Consider the following 27,221-nt stretch of genomic DNA (forward strand, 5'->3'; position numbering starts at 1 on the left):
CCCAACCAACAGAGTTCACGCTCTAGTACGCTCATCCAATGCAGGACTATTGGTCCAACCAAAGATCTCACTGACAACAATGGGAGGCTAAACATGTTTTATATTTTCTTCATAAATTATGGAACACCCTACCACCTCACTCGTTTCAAGATTCAAAAGTGTGTTGAAGACCTTCCTATTCAAAATGGACTTACATTCTTTGTTCTCTCCATCTATCGTCTGATTTTATTTTATTTTATAATTGTACTAGCACTTTTTATTTTTAATTTTTTTGTTTCTGATGTGACCTTGGGTGACTGATCTGAAAGGCTCCATGTAAAAAAATATTTTATTTTATTATTAAGTAAGAGAGTAGAACAGTATACCTTCATCCTTGAGTATGTCATCCTAGTTTTGATGTTGTTTGTTAGTGATAATTTGGGCAGAGTGTTTATTTGGGGTACTCATGTCTGGTGGGGTGCTCATTTCATCTCATGATTCAAATTATCTCTGCAATGAATGACTCAAGAACCAATTTGCTGCCAGATCCATGCAAAAGCAGTTCTGGGGTTCCACCTTGCCATTGAAAAGGCACACTAAATTGAACTAAAATCAGAGCCTGTTGGGCCCCAAAATGTCTGATTTCACCTGAAATGACCCTGCTCCTAAAGTGCTGTAGTTTTAGTGACTTTAACCATACTCGTTTAAACACATGTACGCAAACATCAAGGTACACAGCAGCACATGGCATCATCACCCATTCACTGAGAAAGCTCACACAGTATAAAACATTAAAGAGGTATGCCACTATTTTGGGGCTTAATACCGTTGAAATCGTTGGCTGGGGTTTATAAAGGTGGTAAAGTGTCTTATTTTTCATGTTAAGCATTGCTACACGGACCCTTTGACTTTCACTAGCTTAGCGACATATTCCCTCTTTTAACTTGTCTTGAAGCAAGACAACACTTAACATGAAAAATAAGACACTTTACCACCTTTATAAACCCCAGCCAACGATTTTAACTGTATTAAGCCCCAAAATAGTGGCATACCCCTTTAACATCAGCAACACAACACAACACAACATTACAGCAGCACATCGGAATACCCTGACTCTCAAATCAACACATGAACTCAGTGAAACTACACTATTCAGGCTGGTGCTGCAGACAGAGAGGCAACCAGCATCCATGTCATTGAAGTTGGATATTAGGGGTTCAGAAAGTGAAAAGTCCTGCCAAAATGGCTGAACCAGCTGGTCATAACTCTTCAGACAGGTAGATACAGTGAAACATGTTGAGTGCAAAGGAACACTTAGAATAGTTTTTCAGTAATAGTAAAAAAAAAAAAACTGTTCAAAATTACAGGTAAATGTTGACTCATTCCAATAACGTATGCATAGTGGGAGAAACTGAAACCCCACTGAGAGGAGCTATCTCACATCTGCCATTGCATTAACCTCACATGTCCCGTCTCAATTGTGCTATCGGATTCCATAGATAGGCTTATAGACACATCTTTTTGGAGCGTCACAGGAATCATGGATGGGTCCAGGCTAACAGGGCTTGGTAGAAGCCAAAACTACCAGCAGTAGCCTAGTTGTTGGTTGAAGCAGAACGCATTCACCCCCAAGTGGCAAAAAAGAGTGCACAGAGGAGTTTCAGATGCTTTGCATAATCTACTAGTGGTCTCAAAATGACGGCCAACGGGCCAGATCCGGCCCAGGCATGGCAAACATGTGGCCTACCATGAGGTTGGAACAAATTAAATCATATATGTATGCTATCTGTGGCCATACAGTCGGGTGGTTTGTTTGGCCCTCAGCTACAAAATTTGGCCCTTGGGTAAAAATAAACGGAGGCCACTGATGCAGACCACAGTGGGCTTCGTCAATGTATGAAAGTGTGCTTCCGCGGCCCGTGGCTACAGGTATGTGTTGGGGTCGGCGAGGTGGAAGTACTCGAGCAGGCCCTGGCTCCCCTGGCTGCCTTGTCCCTCGCGCCTCCGTATGCGGGTGGAGAGCGTCTTGCCGCGCCGGGCCATTGTGCTCGACTCCAGGCCCAGGCGGATCATCTTAGCCAGGTCCTGCTGCAGCTGCTGGAAGTTCTCCCTGAGAGAGAGGGGGAAAGGCAAAAAGGCTGAGTTACTGTTCTTTTTTTTAAAAGATATTTTTGTTGGTCTTTTATGATTTTATTGATGATATGACAGTTTGAGAGGTGGACAGGAAGCGAATGGGGAGAGAGATGGGGAGAGGTCGGCAAAGGACCCGGACCAGAAACTGAACCCGGGTCAGCCACATGGGAGACGAGTACCCTACCGGTTGGCCACGGCAGGGCCGACTGAGTTACTGTTCATGCAGAGGTGTAGCCAAGAAGTAGGCTACCCAGGCAATGCCCTGCACTCTGAATTACAGTTAGCTATACCACACTCTAAATAAAATGACAATATATTCAATATAGTTTTCACAGGGGAAGTTGCATATTATTTTGCCTCGGGCTTCAATAGATTTTAGAACTTCCCCTCCTCAGTACAGAACTATACAGCCTTATGCTAACCATCACATAACCCCATCCATCACACCATCATGTCCCCTCAATGGTTAACCACCACCAGAAACTCTAAACTGGGCCTATTCAATTGGTGGCCCACGCTCCACACGCAGCCCAGCTGTGGCCCCCAGCTATAGCAATGTACTACATTGCAATTTTGATACTGCAATACACATGCTTTTCTTGTGAATAGGCCTGTTCTAAACCATCACCCCTCTACTTTCATATGCAGCTCTCCATCGGACAGGTTTCTGTTCTGCTCAGAAGAGGGTGGAGGGGGCTGCCACAGTTAACCGTATAACCTACGTAAGTGTCCCCAGAGGGTAGCCAGGGGAAGAGTGAAATTAGGCAATTAGTAAAATTGGGCATTTGGACCATGAACTAGTGAGCCAGTGCCACTCTCTCAATGACATTGTGAGTAATGAGAGCATGGGGGTGTGAGTGGTGGTCTTACTCTGTGGGTGGTTTTGGGAGGTCGTACTTCTGTCCCGTTACTCCTGTGAGCCAGTAGGTCATCTCTTTACCTTTCCCCTGCAATCAGTTAAAATGACAGTTACAATTAGAATCAGCAGCACTTGAAAATGCAGTATGCTTCATTGTGCTGTTATTGTGACGAAAGAACATTTGAGACAGAGTGCATTCCCCTTGATGAATATCCTAATTGATATGGCCTGACCAATACATTACTGTAACTCCTTCATACAGTATAAACACCAAACTCATTTGTACTCAACTGCAAGTTTACATGCTCAAATCACTGTCAAATACAGCAGGACTGTGTTCAGTCACATCGCATGAGAACATTGATCCTTGTGTTCATCCTCTGTCAGGAATGTACCAAATGCAGATTTTTAAGGTTCTGCCGAATAGTTACAGAATCCACTGCTTAAGATTTGGCAGAATCCAAAACTAAGTAATGAATCGTACTCAAAACCAAAACCGATCCCTATCAACAAGGCAGAATCCGGCCAAATCCGAAACTGAATGTTGGATTCGGTACATCCCTAGTTATAACATCATCTCAGTACAGGATCTCACCTTCAGGTAGGTCTCTCCTCGCTCCACGTACTCAAACTTGCAGTCTGTCCTCTGCAGGATGTTGACAGTGGACTGGCTGACGTGGATTCTGAGGGCTGGGTATATGCAGGTAGTCATCATCAGCATACATCGTTTGTAAAAGCGATTTAAAAGCAAAAGTAACGATAATCATGAACAGGGGCGTAATCGAGTTCAATTGTCTTACGTAGTCCTGTGGACTCCATGCGTGAGGCGGTGTTGACTGTGTCCCCAAAGAGGCAGTATCGTGGCATTTTATTCCCAACAACTCCAGCTGCACAGGGGCCTGACAAAACAAAGAAAATAAAATATGAAACACTTACATGTAAACTTACACTTACACATATATTTTGATGGTTTATCATAAGGATAGACACTAAACCAAGACAAAGGATGAAAGAAAAGGATGACAGTTAGAAATAGGGATAGCTGTGCAACAGTTACTGTACTACTGTGCAGGGCTTCTTCTCCTAAGAAGCACTGTTTCTGCCATTGACTTCAATGTTAAACGCATCATGGCCGTTATTAAGACAGAGAGAGTCCTAACCAAGTATTGAATATTGCGTGTTAAGTAGAAAGTACCAAATTTCAACTGATTTGATGTGCACTGATGTGCAACGAATTTTGATGAGGAAAATTGTGATTTTATTACAATATTCTAATAATGCGAATTCCCCAATTCATGGGTTTTTTGAGCTGGAAGACCAAAATATGTAAAAAAAATAAACAATTTAATGATTGGAATAGTTAAAAAACTGGGCCATGAATCTATAATCCATGACAGTTTAACATTATTGATGGAATTATGGAAATAAATCAACTTTTTCATGCTATTCTAATAAAGTGGCCTGGAGCTGTACATATCAGAAATAGGTCTTACATCATCACTAAAAGTTTATACACTGTACATACACTACTTCACCTTGCACATGCACTTTGTGCAAGCATTATATTTGCATATGCAAGAAAAAAAAATATTGTATGGAGGTCTATACAATTATTGTACAGTATGCATACACTTTCAGTGATGTGGTACATTGCCTAGGGCTGTGGGGGGGAGTGGGACGCACCTGAGTGGATCCCAATGCGTATCCAGAGGGGCAGGCCGGGCAGGTGGCGCAGCCTGAAGGTGGCCATGAAGGCCAGGATGTCCAGGGCCATGTGGGCGATGTCCACCGCATGCCTGTTCCCGTTGCGCTTGGGCAGCCCTGACGCCACCATGTACGCATCTCCTATGGTCTCCACCTGTGCCATGGAGACAGAGATGACATGCTGGCTAGGTTGGGTTACATGGCGCTATTCCGACATTGATTGTCTATTCTCGTGATACCGGCACGTTTCCCACGTTTGTGCTTTTTAGGGAGAGTGCATGCAGTTACCCTAACCCTAACCCTAACCATATGTCGGAATAGCGCTATGTCGGAATAGTGTGCTGTCCCCCAAGGGGTTGAGGAACTATGAACTCATGCAGAGTGGTAAAAAGGAAGTGCCTAAATAGAAAGCATTTCTGCTTATGGTGAGTAGACTAGACATTATAAAACTGATAACAACGATTACAAGTGTGTACAACTGTCAGAGAGATAGACACAGTCACAGAAATAGTGATTAAGAAGTTAGGAGATCTGAAGTGGGCATAGTCTCAATATTGCATCTTACATGCTATAATTCACAGACCTGTAGTTGTATTGATAGCAAACGAATAATACTACAGAACTGTGAGTAAATAAGCAAAACTTCAAGTGCATTTACTATTTTAAATTCCAGGTGTACATTTCTATATGTATATTTCTCAGTGGGCAGTCCAGTTTGCAAGTGGACTCAAGTTCATTATTATATCATTGCCGCAGGCAATTTAAGTGTTTTCACACAGTTCACAAAAAAACAATTCTCTCTCTCTTTCTCCTGGCCTACCTTGTAAACATCGTGATCATCCAGGATGCTGTCAAAGTTCTTGTAGATGTCGTTGAGCATGTCCACCACCTCCATGGGCGTGCTGTAGTGGCAGAGCGTGGTGAAGCCCACGATGTCGCTGAAGTAGATGGTGACCTCGTCAAACAGCTCCGGCTCCACGTGGCCCGACTCCTTCAGGGCGCGCACCACTGGCCTGCACAACAGCGGACACAGGTATGGCACCATAGCATATATTTACAGTATATACTGTAGGCCTATAGACAGTTTATAACCATATTCATTTATTTCATGGTTTCTTCATATCTACATGTATCCTGTAACCTAAACCTGTGGTACAGTGAAAGTAAATAATGGGTACATTTACATGACGTTGAGTTAATTCTGAATTAAATTAAAATGTAGCCACTGTCACATGCCGTTACATGGCAGACACATATATGGCATTATATGAGACTATGCACTAAACAATCTTCACCACTATATTGGTCTATAAGCATATTTATTTCACGATTTCTTCATATCTACTACATGTATCTATCTGTACTCAGGGAAGACGACAGGGGGGACAAAGGGGTCTATTGCCCCGGGCCTAGGGAGAAAGGGGGCCCAGAATTGAGTCCTAATTACATTATATATATTGGGGAGGGGGCCCTTTTAGTTGATTTTGTCTTGGGCCTGGAAAATGCTGTCAGCGGCCCTGTCTGTACTATCTGTAACTTATCTATAGGCTCTTTTCCACTGACGTTTTTCTGGTAGGCCTACAGCTCAATACAGCGCAACTCAGCCGCCACTTTTTGCTTTTCGATTGGGCACGACACACACAAGTCACGCTGTGTCGGGCTGTAGGCCTACCAGGAAACCAGCAGTGGAAAAGAGCCTTATCTGTCTCTTATGTTCTTACTGTAAACTGTCAATACCTAATCCTGACCCTAACCAACAGTACAAGTAAATAATGTCACATGCCGTTACATGGCAGACAAAGATATGGCATAATAAGAGCATATGCAGTAAAACAATCTTCGCCACTATATTGGTCTATAATGTTCCCGGGTTTGATTCCCAATGCTGCCAGGTGGGCCGGGAGAAGTGAGTAACCAGTGCTCTATCCCATCCTCATACATGGCTGAGGTACCCTCACCATAGTGGTACCACACTCAGTGGATCAGTGGATGGCCAGTTGTGCTGTCCCCTTTCATGGGTGAATGTTGTTTGTGTGCACCGTGTGCTGTGCTGTGCTGCGATCACAATGGGAATTTCCCACTGGAGCTTTCACTTTCACTTGAAACAATAAACAAAACCCCAATGACCAGGGAGAGGATGTGATGTCACATACTGCTTGTGGAACAACATATCATTGCAACTTGCTAAACTAGTAATTCTGTGTGAGATGTCGCAGCAGTCCTGTGCCACTACCGCCACCAGGCTCACTATCAGCTTTGGCTGGCCCCAGGACAGCGACATTTAAAAGGACCCCCACCCATTACATACTATGTCATTTCTTGGCACCCTCTCTGCCATGGACAACTGGCCCCTTTGCCCCCGTGTCGACTTCCCTGACCACCACAACTACTGCTGTCACTGTCACCGCCACCGTCACTGGTGTGCACAGATAGGGACAAGGTGGCGCTAAAGCACCTGCCCCTTTGCCCTACTGGACAAAAAATACCCTTTTTTGAAAGTCCTTTTTTGACAGCTTTTGTGATGTACTGTGGCCTATGTTGACGTGATAATCTAGATATGCTTCCCGATCAAGTGCATGTGACAATAACGGCCGGATATGATATATAGCCTCTATAGCCCGGTAAGGAAACCACATGCCTCCAACCCCCCTTCAGCACCTGCCCCCCAAAATGTCTGTGCATGCCATTGGCCACCGCAACTGACCCCGGCAGCAGCATGAAGTTGAGGCGGTCGGCTCTGTCCCTCTCGGCCTTGTACAGGGACGTCCTCTGCTCCACTAGGTGCTCCAGGTTGCGGGAGTACATCTGCAGCCGGCGGATCAGGTTGTCCATGTAGCTCTCGTTGGCATGGTTGTGGATGTTGCTGCAGTGTGTGTACGTCGCAAAACACATGCAATCATACCAGTTATTTTCCCAGAATTTTGATAACAATGCAACAATGGCTACGTTTACAAGATACCATTTAACTCTGAATAAAGCTTTGAAAACGTCATGTAAACACTTCTTAATTAATGAATTCGGAATTAAATGAAAGATCAAAGTAAACTGGATGGAACTATTCAATTCTAAATTATTAATTATAAACGTCTTGTAAATGAAGCCAGTATCAGTTTTAAAAGCTTTGTATGTTACCATGTTATCAAAGAGTGTATTGGCACAGCCTGCAATGTTGCAATGTTTCATGCAGTAGTTAAGTTTTTATATGGGCGGAACTGTGTACACTGAGCCCCCGTGGTACTGGCTTGAAGAGCTTGAAGCAGGCCATAGCATTCTGCAGTGAGATTTGTTCTTACCTGAAGATCTTTGCGAATGAGCTCTCTATTTTCTTAAAGTCAGGCCTCTTCTCTGGATCTTCATCCCAACAGTTTTTAATTAACACATACAGCTGTTGAAGAAGCATTGAGAATACACACACGCAAACACACACACACACACACACACACACACACACACACACATACACACATACACACATACACACACACACACACACACGGTCTTGTACTACTGTTGCTATAATGTAGTGTTTTTAATAACATGTATTGCTATTTTGTTAATATGTTTAATGAACTGCTTAGTCTTACCTCCACTTCTGTCTCGTTAACTGTATCAAAGTTGAGGTCAGGTCTGAAGTACTGCGGTCCGTTTGGATACTGGACCCTCATCAGCTTATCTGTACAATAACAAAACAGATTTTTGCACATTCTCTGCACATCTTAAGACAAGGCCCACATTATAAATGAGCTTTTGTCAGAATGGCAATGACCAAGTTGTAATGTATTGCCAAAGACTATTAGTATTAGTGTAGTACTGTGGTAGTAAAATCTTTTCATTCCACTGCCTGAAAGTTATGCATTGTCCGGCTAATTAATTATCACACATATTACCTGAATAACTAAAATGAAAACAACCAAAAGTCAAACGGAAAACTTTGATTATTTGGGTTATTGTGCAATCCCAATTACAGCCAGTAGGAGGCAATATTGTACTAAAACCCTGCTCATCTCCTTGTCTTCATAGTACCAAGCTGCTGGTGGTATTTATACTTGTATGTAAGCTACTGTATGTGATATATGAGTAGCAAAAAAATATGTACTTGGATTAACTGGTTAGATGTGCAAATGAATAACCCTATTGGACAAAGACGAATGTAATCTAAATTCTAATCTATTGCTTGATCTGACCTGCATCATCTGAACATGCCTCCGTGTAGAACGGTCTCTCCCTCAGCAGGATCTCGTGGGCCACGATGGCGAAGCTGTACACATCTCCTTTCTGGGAGATACCCTCCTTACGCAGGTGCTCAGGAGCCGTCCACAGGTCTGAAGAGGAGGAGGAGGAGGAGGAGGATCGAGCGGTTAACAGGGTGTGTGTGTGTGTGTGTGTGTGCGTGTGTGTGTGTGTGTGTGTGTGTGTGTGTGTGTGTGTGTGTGTGTGTGTGTGTGTGTGTGTGTGTGTGTGTGTGTGTGTGTGTGTGCGTGTGTGTGTGCGTGTGTGTGTGTGTGTGTGTGTGTGTGTGTGTGTGTGTGTGTACGAGCATGTGTGAGAGTGAAGTGTGGCGAAAATGACTAAACACTAATGTTTAGTAGATAACCAGATTAGTAGAGCAACAGTCAATATTGCATGACTACTGTACCTTTGCCAGGGCTTAGGATTGTATTGCAGCCAAAGTCGGTGATCTTCACTACCATACGGTTGTCAAGGACACAGTTGGCAGATTTGAGACGCCCATGCACACCAATATTGCTCGAATGGAGATAGGACATGCCCTAGGGTGAGGTGGACACACAACCATGCAAAAGAAACATAAATACATTTTAGAATGATTTTGAATCTCCTCAGAAATGTGTCTCCATTCGGTACATTTATTGTCAAATATACAGCCATCTAATACGTACCACAGTGTAACTTGTAAAAGGTTTTCTCTCTTAATCTTTCACTCTGTCTCTGTCTCTGTCTCTGTCACTCTCTCTCTCTCTCTCTCTCTCTCTCTCTCTCTCACATACACACACACTCATTCACAGCATATTTCTTATGCCCCCCCCCCAACACACACACACACACACACACACACACACACACACACACACACACACACAATACCTTGGCTATGTCATACATGACGGAAATTTTGAATTCCAAGTCCATGAAGGTCTCCTCAGGGTAGGATACCTTGTCATTCAGAACGCACTGAAAAGGGGATCAAATGATCTGTTACCATTACAAGACAGAGAAGGGCACAATACTTTTAACACACACACTCTTCTTTGAATACTAGTGGGATTTAGGGTTTCCGCAGCAATTGATCACAATCTTAACAAATGCCATTGTAAAAAAATGACTAGGCTACGAGAAACCCTACGGAAAGCCATAAAGTTGTCAAAGCTGCCAGCACCATGACACTATTTAAGCATCATAAAACTCATCCCACTTCCCTTACCCTCAGGGAGCCTCGCTCACAGAACTCAAAGACCCCAAACACGCCGCTGTCGAACTTCACCGTGCCGTAGAACTTGGTGAGGTTGTAATAGTCAACCCTCAGGAGCTGAAAGGGAGAAAGAATAAAGAATTCAGTTAGAGTTAGAGGATGTAAACAAACAAATATGTTTTAAAAATTGACTAAAATTATGCATCTACACCTGCACGTATACTGTTGTGTATGAGTGGGAGATTTTACACTGACCTGGGCCTACCCACAATTCCTGTTGTTGTGTTGAAGTCATGTTATTATACAGGTATGTTAATGGTGTATGTGGGCCAACTGTAAGGGACATTTAAAAGGATCTCATGGGCCAAATAAAATCACACTGCAGGTCAGATTTGGCCCATGGGCCTGAGTTTGACATCTCAAATCCAGGCAAACCTATCCATGGGAGTTCATTAAGGTTGGCGCAGGTTTCACCCAAATAGTGTTCTCTTCTTTTAGCGTGCTGACAAATACATATATTGGTGCGACCTCTGCGTCTTTGTTTTTGAAAAATGTCCATTGTAACATCCTCAATCTTCCATAATGCCGCAATGTTATTGTAATTTATTTGATAGGTTGTTGTCTGACAAAGGTGTTGTGTTTTATCTCAGGCCTCAGTTTGACCTTTCTCCTCTGACTAAAGTGGAATAAATCAGAGGCAAGGCCACTTATCAGCCCTCTGCCTGACACTCTGGCTGATAAGAGGCTGTTGCATGATATCTAGCGTAACCACACTAACACAGTTTTAGTAGAGGGAAGAGAGAGTGCTCACAAACAATGAGTGCCAGAATGGATGGTTGAATGAATGAATGAATGAATGAATGAATGAATGAATGAATGAATGAATGAATGAATGAATGAATTTGCAGCAGCAAGTTTTTTCCTTTTCTGGGCAAACATTTAAATAATAATAAGTATTTGAAATAAACAAGAAAGCGGGTAAATGTACAACTGCTACCATTTTTTTTATTTTTTAATAAAAAGAATAAAATAAGAATAAACTTCTATACAGTATTACTATACACTGTACAAATCCGAAATCAGGATTTTTGTGTATTCCATATTTCATATACTAAGCTATTAGCCCAATTTAGGGTAACACAAAAAGCAATATACTTTATTGACTTGTGATGTCATTTTACCGCAGTGTTTTCATGAAAAACAACATCTGACACGTGTATACTGTATATAGGCCTGACGATGTATATAACAACTACAACAATGATAATAATAATAATGATAATTTGAATGAATGAATGAATGAATGAATGAATGAATGAATGAATGAATGAATGAATGAATGAATGAATGAATGAATGGGCATTACCGAATTCAGCTCTATCCTTTGGGATTCGCTGAAGTTCCCATCAACGTGCTTCAGCTCTTTCAGGATGACAGGCTAGAGAAGGCAAAACAACGTGCAAGATAATCCAACATTATTTTTATGCCGGCAGTGAAAACATTTTAAAAGGTTGCCATGAGGCATAGTGGAATTGATACTGCACCTTCTTGTCATAGCGACCCCGACGGATTTGACAGCCACTGTCTTTCTGTTCCTCGTCAATCTGAATAACACAGAAAATGGTGTGTTCTACAAGACGCTCTGCAAAATGTTATTTAATTTTAAAAAGGTCTATAAGCACATTTGATGATGTTTTGTTTGGTCCCATAGACTTCCATTCCTACGCTTAATATGGCTATACTGTTAAACTAGCAATGCAAACACATAGGGGAAAAAATCTGAAATGAGGTGGAAGGAAGTTTTCAGTTCTACAGCGGATGAAAAGGTAGAAAGTAGCATGAATGAAGGATTCACCCTGAGAGAGACCAGGCTGCGCTCCTTGTTATCCAGCTGGCTGATGAGCTCAGGAAGAATGTGGGACCATTTCTTCACCTTCTGACGCTGCCTTCTGCTCTGCCTGCCAAGGGACGACAGATGTAGGGTACATCAAATACTATGATGGACAGTGGATACTCCCCCAACAAACACACATTGTACCTATGTGTGTGTTTGAATGAACGTGTGAATGAGTGATGTGAATGACATATGACACAGCTTGGTTTTTTTTTCTCAGTACACCGTTGGCACAGATTCCAACATCTGACATCAACATTTTAGACACCACTTTTAATCACATAGACATACAGACATTTCATCAGTGACTGGATGTTTGCTTTCTTTACTAAACACTAATGTGGTCAATTCAGATGCAAACTATAAACTGCAGACTGTGCTTACCTGTAGAAGATTAAAGCGATGGCAGTTACTACCACAACAGATAGGCCAAGAACAATCATGATAACGCTTTGAGGCTCCAGACCTAAAAAGAAACCGTACAATAAGCCTAATTATCAATCCACCAAAAAACAACTGACTATATCAGCCTCATCAAACATAATTATAAATCCACCAAACAAAATCAATAGCTTATCAGTTTCATCAACCATCAAAGGCACGTACCATTTGCAGGTTCATCATTCGGTAGCGTTGATTTGGGCCAGCCCAAAGCAGGATTGCACTCCATTAGTATGGTCTGATTTGAGGACGAACTGTACTCAAACAAAATTTTGTACTGGAGGGTGGAGAATGGAAAAAATGCAACACACAGATCACACAACAACACACAATACAGCACACTCATCGCTACAGTTCAGAAAATACTTTGAATATATGACCATTCCATTGAGCATTTGTCTTTTCTGGTAGGCCTAGAGCTTGACACAGCGTGACTCTGCCGCCATTTTTTGCTTTTGATTGAGCAGTGTCGTGCTCAATCGAAAAGCAAAAAGTGGCAGCCGAGTCACGCTGTGTCGAGCTGTAGGCCTACCAGAAAACTGGCAGTGGAAAAGAGCCTTAAGCTTGTGAGTGTGTAGCCTCTTACAGCAGATGGGCCCATCAACGGGCCTATATGTACTCTTTGCTGAAAACACTCAACTACATTATAACAACATTGCTATAACAATGCAGGAGTGTTAAGAAACCAATTAAGGTCATTACCATTCTGGTGACAATAAGGTTATAACAGAGGCTCTGCGCTCAGGGGTTAATTGGATGAAATAATCAGACTCACCTCATGGGTAGCACTGGAGGTGTAGATGAGTGTGAAGTTGACTTCTCTGTCTCCATTCCCATCCAGCTCATAGCGACCACCCAGGCCTGACAGAGAAGACATGGCATGGGAATTACTGGAGTAAGGAAATAGTAAATGTCCGCAACACTGTTCAATGCTCCCAAATATTAAAGCCGTGGTGTAGTGGTTAGAGATTTGGTCTTTCAATCTAGGGGTTGCAGGTTTGAATCCCACCTGACCTCTCCCTCCATCCATGGCTGAAGTGCCCTTGAGTAAGGCACCTAACCCCAGGGACTGTAACCAATACCCTGAAAAATAATAACTGTAAGTCGCTTTGGATAAAAGCGTCAGCTAAGTGAAATATAATAATAATATAATAATAATTGCATTCGGGACACTCAGTCCTTTGCCAGTAATGAACTGACTGGGCGTCCAGAACGTTGTGCCGTTTAATAGCCTATTTGGGAGCACAGAACAGTGTTGCAGACTAGACGTTTATTATTTCCTTTAAGTTATCTTGTTTTGTATAGCACCTGTGTCACTAATGCGTGTGCAGTCTCTGCTTTTTAGGATTTACTGGAGTACTCATGAGCTCAAAGGAGATTGCCCACAGGTCATTACACAGTAATAATGGTCCTCTTTAATATTTCAAAAAGTACAAAACTACACTAACAGTCATCGGTTAGGTCATCTGGCTAAATCAGAGAAATTCATATAGCCTAGGCCTAGTCATTGTTGGCATGTACTAGGGCTGCACGATTATGGAAAAAATCATAATCACGATTATTTTGGTCAAAATCATAATCACGATTATTAATCACGATTATTGATTTTTGCTGATTTTTTTGAAAATTATAACAAGATGAAATATAACCAAGAATGAATTACATACGGGATGAGCAAAATAAAATGAATTGTAATAATTATGTAAAGGCAATAGCATGAAACTTAAGTGGACAGATTTCTGGCCAGAAACACCAGCCTGTCAGTATGTTCTGGCTTCAAGGACGCTCTCAAAAGTAGGTCACTATTGCTACGATTAAATCACGATTAAAATCATGAGTTCGATTTCACTATTTTATCACGATTTTGATTATTTTTCGATTAATTGTGCAGCCCAAACATGTACAGATGTTGGCAAATTATGAATTCTTTGCAATTACCACAACCTGTTCCATTGTATTGCTAGTATCAACATAATTTTAAAAAAAGAAGTGGTGAGCTTGCTAACATCACTGTCATCTGATTATCTTCATTTGATGTGGTATAAAAACAGCATGGTCACAGGCAGAGCCTTACATCAAAACCTCTCAATGCACAGCTAATAGGCTATAGGCTCACAGGCATATGGCGCAATGCATTCTTCTGAAGTGTGAATGTATTAATTGCATATACAAAGGGGTTTTTACCATCGAAAACTACATTCCTGAATGGGTTGTAGAAAGAGGAATTTGACGAAAATTTGGTCTGGTTCAGATGGTGTTCTCTAAGCACATGACCAAAAAGCAGAACACCGTCATGGTACCCGGCCACGTAGTCATTCACCTAAGAGAGGAGAGTAAAAATACTGCATTTATCCATCTATACAAAAGCCATACCAAATTAAAAAAAACATTCTGTTTTACAGTATACACAGTACTATGGGGCTTTTGTTTTGTGTTTATAATAACAGGATGGTGCAGCAATAAAAATGAGGCTGGATTTGAAACTTGGCCTTTGTGCACGGCAGTGTTAATTTTGTCAGCTTTTTTTTATTTAGTCATAGTCTTAGTCACAATGACGAAAATCAATTTTAGTCTTAGTCATATTTTAGTCATTGCCTTCCCAATTTAGTCTTAGTCTTAGTCTAAATGACGAAAATCAATTTTAGTCTTAGTCAATTTTTAGTCATTTTAGTCATTTTAGTCGACACTGTCCATAATAGAACTTCTCCACACACTGCTTCTCTTCTGAACATATATCATTGACTGTACAGAATAAACCTTCTTCACACACTGGCTCTCTTTTTCTAAATTTTATTGAACACCGGTGTTAATTTCGTTAGCTTTTTAAAATTTCGTCTTAGTCTTAGTCACAATGACGAAAATCAATTTTAGTCTTAGTCATATTTTAGTCATTGCCTTCCCAATTTAGTCTTAGTCTTAGTCTAAATGACGAAAATCAAAAAAGGGCATTGACGAAATATTTTAGTCATAGTCATGGTTGACGAAATTAACACTGGTGCACGGTATAGTGCATCAACACACTGCACCACACTGGGCCACTGTTAAGGTTTTGGATGCCCTAAGCATAACTGGTCAGTAGCCGCCCCCGTCCCCCCCCCCCACCAATTAAATAATAATACAGTAATATCTGAGATTCTTTAAGTATATAGAGATATGCCAATGTAATAGGTTTCTATGGGCACCTAACATGACCAGGTTCCGGTCTGCCTAAAGGGGCGTGTCATAATGCTCCTAGAATTGAATAGAACAGTCCTTAGGTCTGCCTAGGTCTGCTTAAAGGGGGATTTCCCCCCTCCCCCTTGCAATAATAGAACCCGGAAACAATGAGCCAATGGAACCTCTCTCTCTCTACTCTCTCTGGTAATACATTTGTTTAGTCAATCTCAATTTAGCAGGCCCCAATAATGGGGGCAAAGTGGCTGAGGCCCTAAGCACTCTGCTTACTCTGCTTAGGCCTATCAGCGGCACCACAGCACTCCCCAGACATACTGTGATATCTATTGATTTGTTTGTTTGTTTGTTTTACAGGCTTTTTTCAAAGAAAGTCATTCTAGTAAAGCGAGATAAAGGAATAGGACTGACTAGGCTGCTGTTGGTCGACCAGTCCACGTCACTGTAGTTCCTGTAGGGCAGCGAGAGCACCAGGGCATTCCTCATATGCTCATGCCGCGTGTTATTGTAGTACTCAGTACTAACAATTACACAACATGGACAAAGAAAAAAAACACATTTATTAGACCTCAGAAATGAACAGTCTACCATCCAGATTTTTTAAAAACACAAAGAAAGTAGTATGCACTGACTTGTAAATGTCGATCAGGAAGAACACAGTGTCGGGGTGTATGGGAAATGCTACTTTTGTCACCTCCTCAACGTCATCTGGCGTTCCACAAAGAATGAATACTGGGAATAAAAGGAAGAAAATGCACAGCAGATGGGGAGTTGTTGGTTGGGGATTGTGAACATGAAAAGCAAGGCCTTTTTTGGTCCTTGCATTCATTAGTGACAACTTCATGTCAACATTGGGTGGGGTGGGGTGGGGGTGGGTGACGTCACCAGTAACTTTTCTAAAATAAACTTTGGTTGTATACAGGGCCGTAACGAGACATTTTCAAATACAGAGGTCAAAAACTGTGTGCTGTACTGTAGGCCTACAGTAAGAATGCTTCAAACTCCTCAGTCAAACTTTTAAGTTTGTTTTCATTAATCACTGTCTTGGGTATGAATGGAGTTGGCGTATAGAGACTGAATGTATTTTCATCATAGATACATTTCACATTTCTGAAAAATAAAATACAGAGGACATGACCTCTGTGTCCTCAATGGTAGTTACGGCCATGACTGTGTAATTGTTGCAATTATCGGGTGTTTTTAATCAACGCCTTGTAACTAAGCGGTTGCAAGAATGTGACTGCCCCCTGTAAGTCAGGATCGCAAAGGGCAATACTCAACAAAATTTCTGGGGCAACAGTGGAGGGTGCCAGCAGGTGTATGTACAGTGAATTTGATGCATCTGATCCTCTGTTGCCCAGAGTTTACAGGGGGGCAGTCCATGAAGTCAGTCGTTTTCTGGAAGGCAGTCGCTTTTGAGCACGACACCCCCACACACACATCCAACGCAAGATGGTGCCAAGTTACATCTAATTCACCTGTTGGACCAGGCCCATTCCATTGCATTAGGCATTGCCATAAGTAAGTATTTATTCATTTCATATTTACTATCCTAAGAAGGTATCAGAGAGTAAAAGGGAGTAAGTCTCACTGTTGCTGTGTCTGTCACTTTTCCGCATGGCTTCATGAAGGTCCCTCAGGTTTCGCACCATCACTCTGTCAATGTTCTTGGCAAACTCCTCTGTTTGGGCTTCCAAGGCGTTGATGTACCTGGAGAAGAAGAAGAAGAAGAAGAAGAAGAAGAAGAAGAAGAAGAAGAAGAAGAAGAAGAAGAAGAAGAAGAAGAAGAAGAAGAAGAAGAAGAAGAAGAAGAAGAAGAAGAAGAAGAAGGTTAGCCGACTTTTATGGAGCCCTATGTGTTTGATTTGGGGTGTTTGTGTTTACTGTGTGTTTGTGTGTGTGTGTGTGTGTGTGTGTGTGTGTGTGTGTGTGTGTGTGTGTGTGTGTGTGTGTGTGTGTGTGTGTGTGTGTGTGTGTGTGTGTGTGTGTGTGTGTGTGTGTGTGTGTGTGTGTGTGTGTCTGCCTGTCTGTCTGTCTGTCTGTGTCTGTGTCTGTGTGTGCGAGTGTCTGTGTGAGCAAGTGTCTGTGTGCGTGTCTGTGTGCCCATGTGTGTGCGTGCATGCATGTGTATGTGTGGTCCACACCAGAAGCAGTCTTCTGAGTAGTCGTGGTAGCTCTCCCTCTTGTAGACGTAGGCCGTGGTCCACTTGCTTGTCTTGACGTTGTCGTCGGTGTATCTCCAGAAGTTGAGGAAGAAGCGTGAGACCTTGCGCGCCGGGGGCAGCAAACGCGTCAGGTTGACAATGTTGTCACAGGACAGGCCGAAGCTGCCCGCCGAGATGATGGGTATGGTCAGGGTGAAGCCGACCTGCTCACTGGCATATACACAAAGACGACACAGAATAGTATACAAGTATGGGAGTGCGTGTGAAATTTGGGTTACACTTTACTTGCCGACGTCATACAAATGCCAAAAACAGTGTCATGACACAGTCATGGACAAGTCATAAACAAATATGATGTCAATATCATTAACGTTAAATGGTCATGATCAGTTGACATTGTTAGAGCTGTCTTTACCATACCCGAATGTCACTTAATGTCAAAGTCATAAGTTATACTTTCGGTAGTTGAGTTTGGCCCACAGTGAATTTGGGTTTGAGGCTCCTGCTCTAGCTTGGTCTATTGGTGCCAAAACATGTATGTTTGTTTGGGACATTGTGCAAAGGGGTCAGTTGTCACGGGCCCAGAGAAAGGAGAGACCCAGAATTGGGACCCCAACACATTGTATGTATTGAGGAGGGAGCCTTTTCAGATGGTTTTTGTCCCAGGCCCAGCAAAAGCTGTCAGCGGCCCTGACTGTGAGTGTTACACTTTGAATCTCATAGGTGTTGAATTGCCATTGCAACGTTCATTGGTACATACAGAGGACACACAGCACATGGAGCAGGGTCTTATACAGTACAATAGTCTCCAGGGCAAAATACTATATGTAAACCACAAGGTCTTATCAGGTTCTAAACAGAAACGCCCGCTGACATCAACCAATCAAAATCAATCAATCAAAATCAATCAATCAAACAACCAATCAATCAATCAATCAATCAATCAAAACATATGTACATAGCACAGTATCACAGCTCCAAAGTGTACTCAAAATGCTTTGCATTTACATACAGATCATCATTCATCACACAGAGATCTTACATCACCTAAACTATGAGTTCTCTATCGTGTTTCTCTTGAGCTGCTCCAGCCAGTGCTTGCCTCTCCCATGTTAGGCATAGTAGAATTCTTTGTGTCATATTTTTGTGGTTTGATCCATTTCAACTACAGTACATTACAGATAATTACAGATTACATATATCACCAATAGCAAGTAGTAATGTAAGATGCAAGTAATATAAGAAGTATAAGTAATGTAAGAAGAAAGTAATATATAGGTAATTAGTACTGTACGAAGTAATGAAGTTCAGAAGCTAGTATGGAGCGTCACACTGTAAATACTGCATGCTAGGCTTTTCATGAGTAATGGTGCTTTTAAGTGTCTCTGAGGCCAGGTCTTGTACGCTTTGCCATATGTACACATACAAATATTTGTATAAGGTTGACATAAAGCGTGTGTGTGTGTGTGTGTGTGTGTGTGTGTGTGTGTGTGTGTGTGTGTGTGTGTGTGTGTGTGTGTGTGTGTGTGTGTGTGTGTGTGTGTGTGTGTGTGTGTGTGTGTGTGTGTGAGAGAGAGAGAGAGAGAGAAAGAGAGAGAGAGAGAGAGAGCGAGAGAGAGAGAGAGAGAGAGAGAGAGAGAGAGAGAGAGAGAGAGAGAGAGAGAGAATAGCCTCAAAGGGTGTGGGGGGGGGTCTATGTCTAGTGTGTCTAGTGTCAGATAGTGTGTTGAGGGAATAGATAAAAGATGTCTTAGATAAAATTGTTAAAAAATATTTAGATAAAATTGTCTGCTAAATGTAATGCAAATGCTACATTGAAGTCTTAATGCTTAAAGATACACTGTGGAAGATTTTTAGTTGTTTATTTCCAGAATTCATGCTACCCATTACTGTTTCATTCACTGTTTCATCCTTTTTCGTTAAAACTTATCAACACCACCAAATTCTAAGTATTCATTATGACTGGAATAATTACATTTTTCATACATGAAAAGGGGGATCTTCTCCATGGTCTGCCATTTTGAATTTCCAAAAATAGCCATCTTTAGCTGCAGAAATGACTGTACTTGGGCCATACTAGAAAATGTTAGTTTATTACTTACTAAACTTTCATGAAAATATCAAATTTGGCAATAGGCAACCCAGTTTCAATGAGCAGCACAGTTGCAGTACCTATTTTGACCATTTCCTGCACAGTGTACCTTTAATATGTATTTGCATCACTAAGGGGATGATTGTTGGGTTTTTTTCTCTTATTATGCATTTTTACAAATAGTCAAGATGATTAGCAGTGTGATGCCCTGAATCTATGGTATCTGTTGGGGGTAAAAAGCTGGTGGCAAGACAACAATGACATAAGCACAGACATAGACAGTGAGATGAGGTGCAGATAAGCAGGGCCTGGTCTGGTGAGGTGAACATGGAGAAGGTAAACAAGAGGAAAGTATAAGGAGTGGGTGGGTTGGGTGTTCAGAAACCCATAGGCCTACCTGGCCAGCTGATAGGTAGCGTATGTGCAAGAGGGCCCCAGCATGGCACAGCCAACTGAATTATTCTCCTGGTTCAAAGGAAATGAAATATGGGCAATGATTTTCCAGTAGCATGGGTGTTACAAGGGGGAATAACACAACTGCCAGTCTTAAAAAATCTGACATACTGTATTCACATGTACCATAACCTGGATGGTAGCAAGATTCTACAGCATACAGGTAGTAACATAAGGGTACCATATAAACCAGTGGGTGGTTCTTAAAGGGGTATGCCACTATTTTGGGGCTTATTACAGTTAAAATCGTTGGGCAGGGTTTATAAAGGTGGTAAAGTGTCTTATTTTTCATGTTAAGCGTTGTCTTGCTTTAAGACAAGTTAAAAGAGGGAATATGTCGTTAAGCTAGTGAAAGTCAATGTATCCATGTAGCATGCTACAATGCTACACGGATACATTGACTTTCACTAGCTTAGCGACATATTCCCTCTTTTAACTTGTCTTAAAGCAAGACAACGCTTAACATGAAAAATAAGACACTTTACCACTTTTATAAACCCCAGCCAACGATTTTAACTGTAATAAGCCCCAAAATAGTGGCATACCCCTTTAACTGGAATGTTTTTTGGACCCACATTTATCCAGCCATTCAATTGTGACCCATTTTTTGGTGCATCACTTATTACTCCTCAAGTCCATTTATTCTAATAGCAAAAATATAACCATGATATACTTATGATTTACATCTAATACCGTAGCTTGTCTCAATTTTGGCACTGGCGATAAAGGGTTAATTTTCATTTTTTCATACAGTTCCGCAACCCACCCAGGATCCCTCTGCAAGCCATTTTTGGGTCCCAACTAACCAGTTAAGAAACACTGCTAAAACACACCAGTAATACTGTCAATTAATAGCTGTTACTAAGGCAGGCCAGCTGTCATACACCCCTATGTTTTCATTTGTACCACTGGATAGCACTGTTAACTTAACACTAGGTCCCATCGTTTTTAGTAGTTTCAACTCTTTAAGTGTTGAATTCACACTCCAAAGTCACATATCTAAAACAGTGTTAAATTCAACTTTCAAATACATACACATGTCGCACTGAGAGTGTTGAATCAACACTACATAGATTGGGACCATATATTTTCTGGACAGTGTTGAGCAGGGAATCAACACTGCATTTCTTACTGTGTGCCCAGGTTTGTTTGTGTGGGGTGTTCCTTACGGTGACCCAAGTAAAAGTACAAGTAGGTCAACAATGGTGTGAGTCCAACACTAGTATGATACACAGTGGTGTAGTGGGGATTTTTAAAGTGGTTGTACGCGATTTTTTATCCGCGTACCCCCGCGTACCGCACCCACTACACCCCTGATGATACAGTGGGTTACACCAATTATGCCATTGTGCCTAATGAGGTGGCTAGACGTAGTCACTGGAAAAAACCTAAAAACCTAAAAAGAAAACCCCCACATTTGAACCAGCCAGCACATAATCAGGTACATATTTAATAGGGTAACAACATCCCATATGGCAACTGTACACTCTGTGAGGTGACTTGTTTTGGAAAGAAACTATGGCAGGTTTTGTTTTTTTTAACTTCTACTTCCATCTCTAGTTCCTTCTGAATTGGACTAAGAAGAGCTTTCTCACATGCAGTGCCTTCATCATACTAAGAAGAGCTTTCTCACATGCAGTGCCTTCATCATACTAAGAAGAGCTTTCTCACATGCAGTGCCTTCATCATCTCCACCCCCTCACAGCTGCTGCTGTGGCACCCTCTCCTCTTGTAGTACGTTGTGTAGAAGCCGGAGAAGTTTGGCCGTATCTTGTATTTTATTCCTAATAGACCAAAGAAGTACAAGGGTGTCAGAATTAAAAGGCAGGGGAAGTGAGGTAGCCTATAATACACAGACATACTGCAGCTCTTCCATCCATTATGAGAGTCACTAACAACAATGATGATTTATCAAAAGTTAATTTGTAAACAAGAAATTGGCTTTAGGCAGCTTCACGCAGGTGGTATAGAAGACCTACTTTCCTTCCAGTAAAGCAGCTCAGAGGTTATTATGATAGCACACATAATGAAAATGATGAATTATTACCTTTAGAGGTAATAATGACACTGATAATGACACTGATAATGACCGCGATACCTTGGGCTTCATTCAGTGCCTCGTCTTTTTCAATGGCGGATTCCACAGCCTTTTGCACATACTTTAAACTCCACTCTGCAAAGTCGTCTTCCAAAAGCACTACGTTCAGATCATGCTCCTTTTCCATGCATCTCTTCAGGAAATTACACTCCACTGTCACTAAGCATAGCAGGCAGAGGCAGATGACACTTCTCAAAAACAGCATGACGTTTTCAAAAATCTCACCCAAACTTTACAAAACTCTTAATAAAAGTGAGACAGCCTACACAGGATTTAAGACTTAAAAACTCCAAAAAGCAAATCCTGATTTGACGCCAAGCTCTGGCATTTCCCCCAAAAGCTCAAAATCTAAAAACTATGTCATCATAGCTTTGGAGAATTATATCCCAGACAGGTAAAAGGTCAACGAGTAATATTCCAGGCCGACTGAAAAGGAGGGATCCACGATTTCCACAAAAACAGAAGGTTTGGCCACATCAGGACAGGAGCGCTCAACTGTAGCTCTGTCACAGGTGTCCACGCTGCTTCCTCTGCCTGCGATGGCTGGCTGGCCTGAATGCTCAGGCTATCTTCATGTTAATGAACAACCTGCAGTGACAACACAGTGACAGCAGCAGCACTCGCAGCACATCGCCAGGCTCCTAAGCAGTACATTCGCGGCAGTCTTTACTTTAACACTTATAGAACCAACTCGGCACTCTTCTATTGGTCCTACTGTCTGAGTGTTGAATTAACACTGTTATGTGTACTGTTAATCAGTGGTGCCTCGGTAACTGCATTTCCCCTTTGGTGCATGAAAAATACAATTTTAAAGCCAATAAGACATAAAAACACAAAAAGCACAACAAAACCACATCAAAAACATACTAGGAAATCTGTATCCAAAAAAGATATTTTGAGGGTGTGTTCTCTTGAGAATATCTTTCCCCAATCAGGCCTTTATCTAATGTTTCATCCATCCTCAAAAGCAGTGGTCTACAATTATTTTTCCCCAAGGGCCAAATTATGTATCGCAAATGAGGCTGAGGGGGGGCGAACAAATCGACCAACCGTATATGGCCACAGATAACACACATACGGTATACGTATTTTTTTCATTTACCCAAACGGGCCGGATCCGGCCCACGACCCACGAGCCACCATTTGGAGACCACTACTCAAAAGCATCAAAATGAAGACATCTTTAAAGGACACCTAAATGGTTTACAACCAGGGTTCCCTAAACAAACGTTTGGCTTTCTGAGCTCACGTTGGCCAATCAAGAGGCTGAAGGAAGAGGTGTGCAAAGGTCACGAGGGGGTGATAATACAGATGCCTCATGGCCTCCTTTATAAAGACGCCAATTTCCTCAGCTACAATAACACTCCCAAGCTAACACTGACAGCATCAGGACGATTCAACATCTACAACACTGAACACCTACCACACAAATGGACAGACAGACAGACACAGACAGACAGACACAGACACAGACACAGACACAGACACACACACACACACACACACACACACACACACACACACACACACACACACACACACACACACACACACACACACACACACACACACACACACACACACACACAGGACTTTATGCCATTATATTATTATCGACTATGTATGGGGTAGTTTTGCCGAGAACAGCCTGCAATTGTCAGGCTCGGTGGCAGTTGTAAAAGCCAAAATAAACATGTTGACACATTAGTCAAGGGAGAGACAGGAAGGCAGTGCCTCTTTAAACACTCCTGCACCTAGTGCCACTATACAGTAGCTCAGTAACAATATGGTGTGCAAGCAAAGCGCACTTTATGGTTTTCAATGGCCATATGGTTCTGTGACGTGAGTTTACATAATTACAGGTCAAATAGTTGCCAATCCCCATAGCTACTGACACCTGCAAGACGATCAATAATTTGTGTAATGGGCTAGTAGATCAGTAACAAAAGTAGAATTTGCATTCAGTGAAGGAAATAATGCAAGAAAAGCACTGAAATAGGCTGAATGGAAAACGAGATGGGAAACGAGAAACGAGTGAAACGAGATGGGATTGGATATGGCTAGATATATTTGAATAATGATGTACAGGTGGTCCGACCTCATTTTGTCACAAGGTACCCTTGGCTACATTTGATAGGTCGGCAGCTGGCAAAATCGGTCCTGCATGAACAAGGATTTTATTGTGATAGACTATGATATCGTTTGTGAACAGGAAGTTGTATAATTACAAAACCTGCTAGTGAGGAAGAAGACAACTAGACAGACACTAATTCAACGTATTGTTATGCAAAATATTTCCAGTCAATGCATGTTACTGCATCAGTGTCTAGTAGTTATAAGTGAGGAGCTGTTTCCACGTAGCTGGATATTTTTTAATTTGGATAATTTGGAAAACCCTGCTTTAAAAATATCCAATTTAGGAGGCTAACACAAACCTGCTACAATGGAGCTTTTATTTTTATACACATGTTGCGTTTCCACCTAAGCAGGAGAAAAATATATCCACATTTTAAAATGGCAGTCTATGTGGAAACAGCACCTGAGAGACTGATAAAGGTTCCATGAAATTTGGACCCTCTCCTGGACCCCAATTGGGTTAATGAGTCATTAGTCTGGCTGTGAAATACAGGAAACACATTATAAAGATGTTGAAATGGCCATGTAATATTAACAACGCCATATGGCTGATAAGATATTCACTACCGTTCAAAAGTTTTTTTTCGGAACTTGTACTGAACAGCTAAAGGAGAAAAAAGGTTTGATTACCCATCAAACTGGACTGAAAAATTAAATCTAACCAACTTATAACATCTAGCAATGTATGGTTCAACATCCACTTTTGTATGCATGGGCCTCAAAGAGCTCATTGAGGGGTGCGGTGGGGTGGGAGATTCTGGACAGCATCTGGACCAGCGAGTAAATTAGCCTAAAACCACAACTGGCTATTATTAATGCCAAAAGTTTGATTAGTCAAAAGTTAAGGATACATTGTGGTATTTTGGTCTATGTGAGTACCTTTGAATAATGCCGAATATCATTTATTAATGTATTGTCTATTAATTCCTTCCACAGTTACTTTTTACAATATCAAATTGTTTAATGAACTGATAATAAACTAGAACTGAAATTGAAATGAAATAAGCTAAACTGACTGTGAAAAATGGTGCTAATATGACATATAAAAAAGGACTGTATAATGGGCTGATCCAGGGAAAAATAGCAAACTGCACAGGTTGTCCGGTTAGAACAAAAATGGATAATCCCCAAAGAAAGGACACACACACAAGTTGAAGGCCTTGAACCAAGAACCGTGAAACCGTGGTTTACTAAAATAGAATAAAATAGAAAATACAAAAAGGCATAAGTAAATAGCATATATACATAATAATCATAATTAACACAATACACACGAATGCACAACATTCATGAATAAATGGAAAAACAATATATACAAATATATACAAGTGAAAAGGAAAGGGAAAAATAGGGGAAACTGCCTAAAGCAGGTTTCCTTAACCACACATGAATGTGTAAATGCCTACTGCAAAGTACACAATTCAACCCAATGAAAACACAGCGAGTGTGTTAGGTAACGGTAAAGGAGCGCGGCTCCTTTAAGAGAGCTGGTCTTGCACTCTTGCGTTTCTACAGCGCACAGAGAACAATCGGTGACGCAGCTCTTTGACTGAGCACGGACCTATGTAGCCACTACTCTGCCACAGTAACAGATTACTGCACAAATCTGCACTCTGACAAACCCGCGGACATTGAGAAACAGTAAGTGCTATTATACATGACATTAACAGAGACACAACGGAACACAGAAACGGTAAACACATACTCGCGCTGCCGACGCAATGTTACAATGTAACAAACAATCGCGAGTACACACACAACACAGTAACAACACAATAACAGCAACTTACATTCTCAAGGACACACGGCACACATAGAGTCACAGAGTGTGGACGTTAGGATTCTGAGACGTCTGTGAAAGTAAAGACAGAGAGAGAGAAGAAACGGAGATAGAGAAAGTTGAATCCTGAATTAGCCAAACAGTGCTCCTACATAGATTCCTCGTCTGGTCACTCTGCGCTGGAGGGCATAAGTCCGACCCCCTAATAAGGGTGTTTTTGGCGCGAAGTCTATGTAAATGAGCTCGTGTCCAGCTCGTGCACGAAAGTCTGCGCCAATCACAGGTGACAATAACAACGTGCTCAGCAGTCCTGTGCATGTCCACAAACGTCACTGGTACAGACACAGACACAGACACAGACTCAGACACCCTGACGCCAGAATTCTGAACAGCCGCCCCCAACTTTGGCACAAAGTTGTGTCCATGAATGTGAGGCGTCAGACAGAAGAGTCCTCCGGGAGTGCTGGAAGTCTCACCAGGCGTGAGACTGGGCGGGTGTAGGTCCGGTCCTTGACCTGCACCTGTGCTGTCCTCACTCTGCCATCTGCTCCAGGGATGACAGTAGTGACCTTGCCCACAGGCCACAGAGCACGTGGGAGCTGGGGGTCGATGATCATCACGATGCTGTCGACGGCGAGGTCCTCTCTGTCCCGCTGCCACTTGGCGCGTGTCTGAAGTGTGGTGTAGTGAAGTAGTCCCTGATGAACTTGGCCCAGAACTGGTCCGCGAGGACTTGGCAGTGTCTCCACCTGCGCCGACTCAGGATCTCGGAGTCAGCGTAGACCACCTGTGGCATGGATGGGTCACGCCGCCCCATCAGCAGCATGTTGGGAGTGATGGGATCCGGGTCCGCAATGTCTGATGAGGTGTATCCCAGTGGCTTGGAGT

At 42.1% G+C, this 27,221-nt stretch overlaps 1 protein-coding gene across 1 annotated transcript; it reads right to left on the reverse strand.

Annotated features, from left to right (window-relative positions):
* Positions 1 to 1,505: 1,505 nt before the first annotated feature.
* On the reverse strand, positions 1,506 to 26,950 carry gucy2ca (guanylate cyclase 2Ca). Its single transcript, XM_063211662.1, has 29 exons — positions 26,810 to 26,950; positions 26,344 to 26,346; positions 22,418 to 22,550; positions 21,991 to 22,103; positions 20,264 to 20,331; positions 17,754 to 17,984; positions 17,201 to 17,319; positions 16,242 to 16,341; positions 16,021 to 16,129; positions 14,623 to 14,758; positions 13,214 to 13,299; positions 12,604 to 12,715; positions 12,382 to 12,463; positions 11,959 to 12,061; positions 11,648 to 11,707; positions 11,470 to 11,541; positions 10,116 to 10,220; positions 9,779 to 9,865; positions 9,312 to 9,444; positions 8,860 to 8,997; positions 8,260 to 8,348; positions 7,969 to 8,060; positions 7,380 to 7,538; positions 5,496 to 5,688; positions 4,655 to 4,829; positions 3,772 to 3,870; positions 3,567 to 3,661; positions 2,983 to 3,059; positions 1,506 to 2,089 (listed from the first exon to the last, which is right to left on the reverse strand). Exons 1-29 carry the CDS (start codon positions 26,948 to 26,950, stop codon positions 1,903 to 1,905), a joined length of 3,297 nt encoding a protein of 1,098 aa, XP_063067732.1. The 3' UTR covers positions 1,506 to 1,902.
* Between the last annotated feature and the right edge of the window lie 271 nt (positions 26,951 to 27,221).

Source organism: Engraulis encrasicolus, chromosome 2 (assembly GCF_034702125.1).
Source record: "Engraulis encrasicolus isolate BLACKSEA-1 chromosome 2, IST_EnEncr_1.0, whole genome shotgun sequence".
NCBI classification, from domain to species: domain Eukaryota; kingdom Metazoa; phylum Chordata; class Actinopteri; order Clupeiformes; family Engraulidae; genus Engraulis; species Engraulis encrasicolus.